Raw genomic sequence first — 12475 nt, 5'->3', positions numbered from 1 at the left:
ATTTGAAATGTACTACAGAAATTGTAGGGGCATTGCAAAAGAAAAAAATAACTTTTGATATAGCAATTCACCAGACAATGGACTTCAGATGCAGAAACATTAAGCATGTTATGTATCACGTGTCTACACAGCTTAACATGCCTAATATTTATGTATAAAATTAAAATAAGAACAAAATATTTTTTCACAGAGAACTACAATTAAATGAAGCAACTGGTTAACTGAACTTACAAATGTAGAACAAGGAATAAAGACCTGACATTATTAAAAATAAATGACCTGTAGAAAGACTGGAAGATGTAGTTTCACCTTGCTGGATTTCTTCATGCGAATTAGGATGAGCAAATGGATCCAGTGACATAGATTAGCTATTATAAAACTGGCTTTAATGGAGCATTTGACGTTTAAAGTAAGCTAAAGTTTTATTTCTAAACGTGTGAAACGTAGGTAGAAATCAATGAAATAAAATGTCTGGTCTATAGGCAGTTGAGGTACAATCACTAAGGCCATCATCAAAGGAATTGCTGCAGAGGAAGTACGCAGTGATGTAGTTTGAAGAAGAACTTCTCTCCTTTCAGGACGAGAAAGCACTGGACACCAAAAGGAATGCTATGATTCTGTGATTCAGATGACTACTTCTGGATGGTGGTCCTCCATTTGGCTGTCTGTGTTTTAGTTGTACTGCTTGAGCAATTTCTTCCAGGATGGATCGAAGAGAGGTCTTGTCATCGAGCAGTTGGTCAGTTACTTTGTCTAGCTCATGAGTTTCAAGTTAAAAGACTTTAGCCATGCCTCGCGCCTCATGAAAAGGCCCATGTCCATGAACTTAAAAATTGTAATAAATATACACAATTCTGCTCAACTAAAGTTGAGCATTTAGTACTAGTATAGGACTTCCGTTGGACAACAGGGAATTGAAGCCATCAATAAAGTGCTGGCGCTTGTGCATTACTAGCAGTGATCACAATGATATGACTCAGTGAGAAACAACTATACTGGTATGTTTTCAAGGGCTATTTAAAAAACTTTCCCTTGGGTGGCTTATTGCCTTTGAAGAAAGAAGATACTACCTTATTTATTCAAAGAGCAGGGGATTCACCATCAACAAATACTCAGGTCATTCAGACACTTTGCAAATCCCTATTTGGGTGAAAACATCCATTTGTGCCCCAATCATAATTCTAAACTTATTGCAAATTGCACTGTTTCTCTGCATGATTTTCACCAGGTTAAGACTGGAAACAATACTTCAGTCAAACACTGCTAATTGCAACAATGCATAGCTCAGAACTGAGATCTTTCTTGCGATCAGTGGGTTAACCCTATTCAGCAGGTTGAAACCCTGGAATACCACAGTCCACAGCATCACAACTTTCAAGTGTGCAATTTCTGCACTGTTGTTTGCAAGGCTCTATCAACAATTAATCTTTGAAAGGATGGAAGAAATGTAAGCTACTGACTGTCCGGTAGCTAAGAAATTTAAAGGGGTGCCACAAAATGTTTCAAAGCACAAATCAACTATCCAATGTAGTCACTGGTGCTATCCAGAAGAACCAGAGGTAACGGGGTCCGGTCTCTAATCTCCTCTTAGGATATCTAAATTTTACAGAAGTTTAGGACCCAACTGTTTATGGTAATATTGCCATAGATGTACCAGTGGGCCACCACCCACAATTGAGTCAAAAGGGTTCCTCACATTTAACCGCTGAGCTCAATGGCTTCATCATTTAAAATGAGATGTAGACTTTAGAGGTAAGACTTGACAGTGGCTTCAAGAATGGGTTACTTCGCGGTCTGTCATCATATTAAAAATAGCTGCCCTTGCTAAAGGAAGGGTTTATTGGAAAGATGGAGCATGGGTTGATGAAATTGTGTGGTAGGGTTGACTAAATTATACAGCAAGAGAAGACAAATTATGCGTCATAACATATTTATGCTAGTGTTACTACATTATTTTCTCATTTTTACTCATTACAACTGTCTGAGCAAAGTTTCTCCTCATGAGTACTAGTTGCTAAGCAACAGCAAGATGACCAGTGAAGGCCTGAAGAGGGGAGCTGTGCGCCTAGAGGTGTGTGTCATAAATAGAGTCAAAGGTCTATGTATCCTAATGACATTCAAGATTTAAAAATGTATTGACGTGTTACTTTAGAGGTGCCTGTCTCACCCATGAGACTTACTCTTTCATGTGTTGGTTTGGGAGGTTTCGCTTTTGTCAACCTCATGGGCGTTATTACTTATTTCAACAATTATAATGTTACAAGGAGAGGTAGTTATTATCAGTACTTGCACCACTGACAATCTGTGTATCTGTTTTTAACAGGAATGAGCACTACAGCAGCAACCACCGCTGGCACCACAACACCTGCGACAACCACAAGCAGCACACATTCTGAGACAACAGGTACACTTTATGTCTTTATTTCTGCTGAATGATTTATTGGTAACTGAGGGACACATCTATGAAAGAATTTAGCAGTCACAAATGGCATTTTGGGTTATTTTCTACTGCTAAAAAAGCCTTTCTACATGTAATAACCCTATTTTGCGAATCTGTAACCTTTTACTGACTTGCAGAATAGGGTTTGCGATTCCGTGTTAAGATGGGGTGTGTGATGAGTGTCCATTCCTAATAACCACTCTCATTCGTATTTGCGAATATTATGAGACCGAGAATACGCTTGCAAAACATTCGCATTTTAACTAAAATGTTAATTAGGAGTAAACAATGCACAAATTGGAAGGGGCCCCCAGGGGACCCCTTCCCCTTTGTCAATGGGGGCACCAACATTTTTTCAGAGCACGCAGAATGTACACAGACCAGTGCCTACTCTTAAAAAATGAAAAGAAAACTTTTCATTTTTTTGTTGAAATACATCCTGTTTTTCTTTAAGGAAAACAGACTCTATTTAAAAACAAGCATTTGCAATGCAATAGGTCTCACATTTGCTCGAGTTAAAGCTGTTATTATTGTGAACCCCTAACTGGACTTTTCTTGCCACATATATTGAAAATGAAACGTAATTCAATTTCACACATGCGACCCGATTCAAAGCCTCACACCATGAGCATGAAGGAGACACAAAAAAGGGAAAACAAGTTTGCTTGCAATCAAACATACCAGCAAAAGTGCAATTAGCCATGTTAATGGGTAGATGTCAAAGGCGGTAACCAAAGCGCCCCAAGGAGGGAAAAACGTGTAACATTTACCAATGATAACAAAGGATTTTTGTAGGGCAAGCCCATGAACGAGCGATAGTAATGGGCGTGAGGGCGGGGTGCGGTTAAAAGAACAAACAGATAACAACGCAAAGAAAAAAGCAGCGCTTCCGCGCTGTTATGCTCAACCTAAAAAGGGAGGTGGGTTAGAAAGAGATGTGTGGTAGAGTTTAGAAAACCTAAAAAGTCGTTTTATTTGAAATATATAAAAGAAATTATAGGGGCATTGCAAAAGAAAAAAAAGACTTTTGATATAGCAATTCACCAGACAATGGACTTCAGAGGCAGAAACATTAAGCATGTTATGTATCAGGTGTCTACACAGCTTAACATGTCTAATATTTATGTATAAAATTAAAATAAGAACAAAATAGTTTTTCACAGAGAACTACAATTAAATGAAGCAACTGGTTAACTGAACTTACAAATGTAGAACAAGAAAGAAAGACCTTACATTCTTAAAAATAAATGACCTGTAGAAAGACTGGAAGATGTAGTTTCACCTTGCTGGATTTCTTCATGCGAATTAGGATGAGCAAATGGATCCGGTGACATAGATTAGCTATTATAAAACTCGCTTAAATGGAGCATTTGACGTTTAAAGTAAGTTAAAGTTTTATTTGTAAACGTGTTAAACATAGGTAGAAATATATGAAATAAAATGTCTGGTCTAAAGGCAGTTGAGGTACAATCACTAAGGCCATCATCAAAGGAATTGCTACAGAGGAAGTACGTAGTGATGTAGTTTGAAGAAGAATGTCTCTCCTTTCAGGACTAGAAAGCACTGGACAACCAAAAGGAATGCTATGATTCTGTGATTCAGATGACTACTTCTGGATGGTGGTCCTCCATTTGGCTGTCTGTGTTTTAGTTGTACTGCTTGAGCAATTTCTTCCAGGGTGGATCGAAGAGAGGTCTTGTCATCGAGCAGTTGGTCAGTTACTTTGTCTAGCTCATGACTTTCAAGTTAAAAGACTTTAGCCATGCCTCTCTCCTCATGAAAAGGCCCATGTCCATTAACTTAAATATTGTACTAAATATACACAATTCTGCTCAACTAAAGCTGAGCATTTAGTACTAGTATAGGACTTTCGTTGGACAACAGGGAATTGAAGCCATCAATTAAGTGCCGGCGCCTGTGCATTACTAGCAGTGATCACAATGATGTGCCTCCGTGAGAAACAACTGTACTGGTTTGTTTTCAAGGGCTATTTAAAAAACATTTCCTTGGATGGCTTATTGCCTTTGAAGAAAGAAGATAATACCTTATTTATTCAAAGAGCAGGGGATTCACCATCAACAAATATTCAGGTCATTCAGACACTTTGCAAATCCCTATTTGGGTGAAAACAACCATTTGTGCCCCAATAATAATTCTAAACGTATTGCAAATTGCACTGTTTCTCGGCATGATTTTCACCAGGTTAAGACTGGAAACAATACTTCAGTCAAACACTGCTAATTGCAACAATGCACAGCTCAGAACTGTGATCTTTCTTGCGATCAGTGGGTTAACCCTATTCAGCAGGTTGAAACCCTGGAATACCACAGTCCACAGCATCACAACTTTCAAGTGTGCAATTTCTGCACTGTTGTTTGCAAGGCTCTATCAACAAGTAATCTTTGAAAGGATGGAAGGAATGTAAGCTACTTACTGTCCGGTAGCTAAGAAATTTAAAGGGGTGCCACAAAATGTTTCAAAGCACAAATCAACTATCCAGTGTAGTCACTGGTGCTATCCAGAAGAACCAGAGGTAACGGGGTCCGGTCTCTAATCTCCTCTTAGGATGTCTAAATTTTACAGAAGTTCGGACCCAACTGTTTATGGTAATTTTGCTATAGATGTACTAGTGGTCCACCACCCACAATTGAGTCAAAAGGGTTCCTCACATTTAACCGCTGAGCTCAATGGCTTCATCATTTGAAATGAGATGTAGACTTTAGAGGTAGGACTTGACACTGGCTTCAAGAATGGGTTACTTCACGGTCTGTCATCATATTAAAAATAGCTGCCCTTGCTAAAGGAAGGGTTTATTGGAAAGATGGAGCATGGGTTGATGAAATTGTGTGGTAGGGTTGACTAAATTATACAGCAAGAGAAGACAAATTATGCGTCATAACATATTTATGCTAGTGTTACTACATTATTTTCTAATTTTTACTCATTACCACTGTCTGAGCAAAGTTTCTCCTCATGAGTACTAGTTGCTAAGCAACAGCAAGATGACCAGTGAAGGCCTGAAGAGGGGAGCTATGCGCCTAGAGGTGTGTGTCATAAACAGAGTCAAAGGTCTATGTATCCTAATGACATTCAAGATTTAAACATTTATTGACGTGTTACTTTAGAGGTGCCTGTCTCACCCATGAGACTTACTCTTTCATGGGTCGGTTTGGGAGGTTTCGCTTTTGTCTACCTCTTGGGCGTTATTACTTATTTCAACAATTATAATGTTACAAGGAACGGTAGTTAGTATCAGTACTTGCACCACTGACAATCTGTGTATCTGTTCTTAACAGGAATGAGCACTACAGCAGCAATCACCGCTGGCACCACAACACCTGCGACTACCACAAGCAGCACACATTCTGAGACAACAGGTACACTTTGTGTCTTTATTTCTGCTGAATGATTTATTGGTAACTGAGGGACACATCTTTGAAAGAATTTAGCAGTCACAAATGGAATATTGGGTTATTTTCTACTGCTAAAAAAGACTTTCTACATGTACTAACCCTATTTTGCGAATCGGTAACCTTTTACTGACTTGCACAATAGGGTTTGCGATTCCGTATTAGGATGGGGTGTGTGATGAGTGTCCATTCCTAATAACCACTCTCATTGGTATTTGCGAATGTTATGAGACCGAGAATACCGTTGCAAAACAATCGCATTTTACCCAAAAATTTAATTAGGAGTGAACAATGCACAAATTGGAAGGGGCCCTCAGGGGACCCCTTCCCCTTTGTCAATGGGGGCACCAACATTTTTTTCAGAGCACGCAGAATGTACACAGACCAGTGCCTACTCTTAAAAAATGAAAAGAAAACTTTTATTTTTAAAAAAAAAATACATCCTGTTTTTCTTTAAGGAAAACAGACTCTATTTAAAAACAAGCATATGCAATGCAATAGGTCTCACATTTGCTTGAGTTAGAGCTGTTATTATTGTAAACCCCTAACTGGACTTTTCTTGCCACATATATTGAAAATGAAACGTAATTCAATTTCACACGTGCGACCCGATTCAAAGCCTCACACCATGAGCATGAAGGAGACACAAAAAAGGAAAAACAAGTTTGCTTGCAATCAAACATACCAGCAAAAGTGCAATTAGCCATGTTAATGGGTAGATGTCAAAGGCAGTAACCAAAGCGCCCCAAGGAGGGACAAACGTGTAACATTTACCAATGATAACAAAGGATTTTTGTAGGGCAAGCCCATGAACGAGCGATAGTAATGGGCGTGAGGGTGGGGTGCGGTTAAAAGTACAAACAGATAACAACGCATAGAAAAAAGCAGCGCTTCCGCGCTGTTATGCTCAACCTAAAAAGGGAGGTGGGTTAGAAAGAGATGTGTGGTAGAGTTTAGAAAACCTAAAAAGTCGTTTTATTTTAAATATACTACAGAAATTGTAGGGGCATTGCAAAAGAAAAAAATTACTTTTGTTATAGCAATTCACCAGACAATGGACTTCAGAGGCAGAAACATTAAGCATGTTATGTATCAGGTGTCTACACAGCTTAACATGTCTAATATTTATGTATAAAACTAAAATAAGAAAAAAAATATTTTTTCACAGAGAACTACAATTAAACGAAGCAACTGGTTAACTGAACTCACAAATGTAAAACAAGAAAGAAAGACCTGAGATTCTTAAAAATAAATGACCTGTAGAAAGACTTGAAGATGTAGTTTCACCTTGCTGGATTTCTTCATGCGAATTAGGATGGGCAAATGGATCCGGTGACATAGATTAGCTATTATAAAACTGGCTTAAATGGAGCATTTGACGTTTAAAGTAAGCTAAAATTTTATTTGTAAACGAGTGAAACGTAGGTAGAAATATATGAAATAAAATGTCTGGTCTATAGGCAGTTGAGGTACAATCACTAAGGCCATCATCAAAGGAATTGCTACAGAGGAAGTACGTAGTGATGTAGTTTGAAGAAGAACGTCTCTCCTTTCAGGACTAGAAAGCACTGGACAACCAAAAGGAATGCTATGATTCTGTGATTCAGATGACTGCTTCTGGATGGTGGTCGTCCATTTGGCTGTCTGTGTTTTAGTTGTACTGCTTGAGCAATTTCTTCAAGGGTGGATCGAAGAGAGGTCTTGTCATCGAGCAGTTGGTCAGTTACTTTGTCTAGCTCATGACTTTCAAGTTAAAAGACTTTAGCCATGCCTCGCGCCTCATGAAAAGGCCCATGTAAATGAACTTAAAAATTTTACTAAATATACACAATTCTGCTCAAATAAAGCTGAGCATTTAGTACTAGTATAGGACTTTGGTTGGACAACAGGGAATTGAAGCCATCAATTAAGTGCCGGCGCCTGTGCATTACTAGCAGGGATCACAATGATATGCCTCAGTGAGAAACAACTATACTGGTATGTTTTGAAGGGCTATTTAAAAAACTTTCCCTTGGATGGCTTATTGCCTTTGAAGAAAGAAGATACTACCTTATTTATTCAAAGAGCAGGGGATTCACCATCAACAAATACTCAGGTCATTCAGACACTTTGCAAATCCCTATTTGGGTGAAAACAACCATTTGTGCCCCAGTCATAATTCTAAACTTATTGCAAATTGCACTGTTTCTCGGCATGATTTTCACCAGGTTAAGACTGGAAACAATACTTCAGTCTAACACTGCTAATTGCAACAATGCACAGCTCAGAACTGAGATCTTTCTTGCGATCAGTGGTTTAACCCTATTCAGCAGGTTGAAACCCTAGAATACCACAGTCCACAGCATCACAACTTTCAAGTGTGCAATTTCTGCACTGTTGTTTGCAAGGCTCTATCAATAAGTAATCTTTGAAAGGATGGAAGAAATGTAAGCTACTGACTGTCCGGTAGCTAAGAAATTTAAAGGGGTGCCACAAAATGTTTCAAAGCACAAATCAACTATCCAATGTAGTCACTGGTGCTATCCAGAAGAACCAGAGGTAACGGGGTCCGGTCTCTAATCTCCTCTTAGGGTGTCTAAATTTTACAGAAGTTTAGGACCCAACTGTTTATGGTAATTTTGCTATAGATGTACTAGTGGGCCACCACCCACAATTGAGTCAAAAGGGTTCCTCACATTTAACCTCTGAGCTCAATGGCTTCATCATTTAAAATGAGATGTAGACTTTAGAGGTAGGACTTGACAGTGGCTTCAAGAATGGGTTACTTCACGGTCTGTCATCATATTAAAAATAGCTGTCCTTGCAAAAGGAAGGGTTTATTGGAAAGATGGAGCATGGGTTGATGAAATTGTGTGGTAGGGTTGACTAAATTATACAGCAAGAGAAGACACATTATGCGTCATAACATATTTATGCTAGTGTTACTACATTATTTTCTCATTTTTACTCATTACCACTGTCTCAGGAAAGTTTCTCCTCATGAGTGCTAGTTGCTAAGCAACAGCAAGATGACCAGTGAAGGCCTGAAGAGGGGAGCTATGCGCCTAGAGGTGTGTGTCATAAACAGAGTCAAAGGTCTATGTATCCTAATGACATTCAATATTTAAAAATATATTGACGTGTTACTTTAGAGGTGCCTGTCTCACCCATGAGACTTACTCTTTCATGGGTCAGTTTGGGAGAATTCGCTTTTGTCTACCTCATGGGCGTTATTACTTATTTCAACAATTATAATGTTACAAGAAGAGGTAGTTAGTATCAGTACTTGCACCACTGACAATTTGTGTATCTGTTTTTAACAGGAATGAGCACTACAGCAGCAACCACCGCAGGCACCACAACACCTGCGACTACCACAAGCAGCACACATTCTGAGACAACAGGTACACTTTGTGTCTTTATTTCTGCTGAATGATTTATTGGTAACTGAGGGACACATCTATGAAAGAATTTAGCATTCACAAATGGCATATTGGGTTATTTTCTACTGCTAAAAAAGCCTTTCTACATGTACTAACCGTATTTTGCGAATCGGTAACCTTTTACTGACGTGCACAATAGGGTTTGCGATTCCGTATTAGGATGGGGTGTGTGATGAGTGTCCATTCCTAATAACCACTCTCATTGGTATTTGCGAATGTTATGAGACCGAGAACACGGTTGCAAAACATTCGCATTTTACCCCAAAATTTAATTAGGAGTAAACAATGCACAAATTGGAAGGGACCCCCAGGGGACCCCTTCCCCTTTGTCAATGGGGGCACCAACATTTTTTCAGAGCACGCAGAATGTACACAGACCAGTGCCTAGTCTTAAAAAATTAAAAGAAAACTTTTCATTTTTTTGTTGAAATACATCCTGTTTTTCTTTAAGGAAAACAGACTCTATTTAAAAACAAGCATTTGCAATGCAATAGGTCTCACATTTGCTCGAGTTAGAGCTGTTATTATTGTGAACCCCTAACTGGACTTTTCTTGCCACATATATTGAAAATGAAACGTAATTCAATTTCACACATGCGACCCGATTCAAAGCCTCACAACATGAGCATGAAGGAGACACAAAAAAGGAAAAACAAGTTTGCTTGCAATCAAACATACCAGCAAAAGTGCAATTAGCCATGTTAATGGGTAGATGTCAAAGGCGGTAACCAAAGCGCCCCAAGGAGGGACAAACGTGTAACATTAACCAATGATAACAAAGGATTTTTGTAGGGCAAGCCCATGAACGAGCGATAGTAATGGGCGTGAGGGCGGGGTGCGGTTAAAAGTACAAACAGATAACAACGCATAGAAAAAAGCAGCGTTTCCGCGCTGTTATGCTCAACCTAAAAAGGGAGGTGGGTTAGAAAGAGATGTGTGGTAGAGTTTAGAAAACCTAAAAAGTCGTTTTATTTTAAATATACTACAGAAATTGTAGGGGCATTGCAAAAGAAAAAAATGACTTTTGATATAGCAATTCACCAGACAATGGACTTCAGAGGCAGAAACATTAAGCATGTTATGTATCAGGTGTCTACACAGCTTAACATGTCTAATATTTATGTATAAAATTAAAATAAGAACAAAATATTTTTTCACAGAGAACTACAATTAAATGAAGCAACTGGTTAACTGAACTTACAAATGTAGAACAAGAAAGAAAGACCTGACATTCTTAAAAATAAATGACCTGTAGAAAGACTGGAAGATGTAGTTTCACCTTGCTGGATTTCTTCATGCGAATTAGGATGAGCAAATGGATCCGGTGACATAGACTAGCTATTATAAAACTGGCTTAAATGGAGCATTTGATGTTTAAAGTAAGCTAAAGTTGTATTTGTAAACGTGTGAAACGTAGGTAGAAATATATAAAATAAAATGTCTGGTCTATAGGCAGTTGAGGTACAATCACTAAGGCCATTATCAAATGAATTGCTACAGAGGAAGTACGTGGTGATGTAGTTTGAAGAAGAACGCCTCTCCTTTCAGGACTAGAAAGCACTAGACAACCAAAAGGAATGCTATGATTCTGTGATTCAGATGACTACTTCTGGATTGTGGTCGTCCATTTGGCTGGCTGTGTTTTAGTTGTACTGCTTGAGCAATTTCTTCCAGGGTGGATCGAAGAGAGGTCTTGTCATCGAGCAGTTGGTCAGTTACTTTGTCTAGCTCATGACTTTCAAGTTAAAAGACTTTAGCCATGCCTCGCGCCTCATGAAAAGGCCCATGTCCATGAACTTAAAAATTATACTAAATATACACAATTCTGCTCAACTAAAGCTGAGCATTTAGTACTAGTATAGGACTTTCGTTGGAGAACAGGGAACTGAATCCATCAATTAAGTGCCGGCGCCTGTGCATTACTAGCAGGGACCACAATGATGTGCCTCAGTGAGAAACAACTATACTGGTTTGATTTCAAGGGCTTTTTAAAAAACTTTTCCTTGGATGGCTTATTGCCTTTGAAGAAAGAAGACAATACCTTATTTATTCAAAGAGCAGGGGATTCACCATCAACAAATATTCAGGTCATTCAGACACTTTGCAAATCCTTATTTGGGTGAAAACAACCATTTGTGCCCCAATCATAATTCTAAACTTATTGGAAATTGCACTGTTTCTCAGCATGATTTTCACCAGGTTAAGACTGGCAACAATACTTTAGTCAAACACTGCTAATTGCAACAATGCACAGCTCAGAACTGAAATCTTTCTTGCGATCAGTGGGTTAACCCTATTCAGCAGGTTGAAACCCTGGAATACCACAGTCCACAGCATCACAACTTTCAAGTGTGTAATTTCTGCACTGTTGTTTGCAAGGCTCTATCAACAAGTAATCTTTGAAAGGATGGAAGAAATGTAAGCTACTGACTGTCCGGTAGCTAAGAAATTTAAAGGGGTGCCACAAAATGTTTCAAAGCACAAATCAACTATCCAATGTAGTCACTGGTGCTATCCAGAAGAACCAGAGGTAACGGGGTCCGGTCTCTAATCTCCTCTTAGGATGTCTAAATTTTACAGAAGTTTAGGACCCAACTGTTTATGGTAATTTTGCTATAGATGTACTAGTGGGCCACCACCCACAATTGAGTCAAAAGGGTTCCTCACATTTAACCGCTGAGCTCAATGGCTTCATCATTTAAAATGAGATGTAGACTTTAGAGGTAAGACTTGACAGTGGCTTCAAGAATGGGTTACTTCACGGTCTGTCATCATATTAAAAATAGCTGTCCTTGCAAAAGGAAGGGTTTATTGGAAAGATGGAGCATGGGTTGATGAAATTGTGTGGTAGGGTTGACTAAATTATACAGCAAGAGAAGACAAATTGTGCGTCATAACATATTTATGCTAGTGTTACTACATTATTTTCTCATTTTTACTCATTACCACTGTCTGAACAAAGTGTCTCCTCATGAGTACTAGTTGCTAAGCAACAGCAAGATGACCAGTGAAGGCCTGAAGAGGGGAGCTATGCGCCTAGAGGTGTGTGTCATAAACAGAGTCAAAGGTCTATGTATCCTAATGACATTCAAGATTTTAAAATGTATTGACGTGTTACTTTAGAGGTGCGTGTCTCCCCCATGAGACTTACTCTTTAATGGGTCGGTTTGGGAGGTTTCGCTTTTGTCTACCTCATGGGCGTT

The 12475-nt window shown here is 38.8% G+C and overlaps 1 protein-coding gene across 1 annotated transcript in view; it reads left to right on the top strand.

Moving 5' to 3' along the window:
* Positions 1-12475, top strand: part of LOC138279109 (mucin-22-like) — a 386267-nt gene that overhangs the window by 167758 nt on the left and 206034 nt on the right. The window contains exons 21-22 of the mRNA XM_069219373.1: positions 5737-5817; positions 9153-9233. Coding sequence (XP_069075474.1) covers positions 5737-5817; positions 9153-9233 — 162 coding nt within the window. The remainder of the gene's footprint in view (positions 1-5736; positions 5818-9152; positions 9234-12475) is intronic.

Source organism: Pleurodeles waltl, chromosome 2_2 (genome assembly GCF_031143425.1).
Source record: "Pleurodeles waltl isolate 20211129_DDA chromosome 2_2, aPleWal1.hap1.20221129, whole genome shotgun sequence".
NCBI lineage: Eukaryota > Metazoa > Chordata > Amphibia > Caudata > Salamandridae > Pleurodeles > Pleurodeles waltl.
This window is presented reverse-complemented; position numbering and strand designations above follow the sequence as displayed.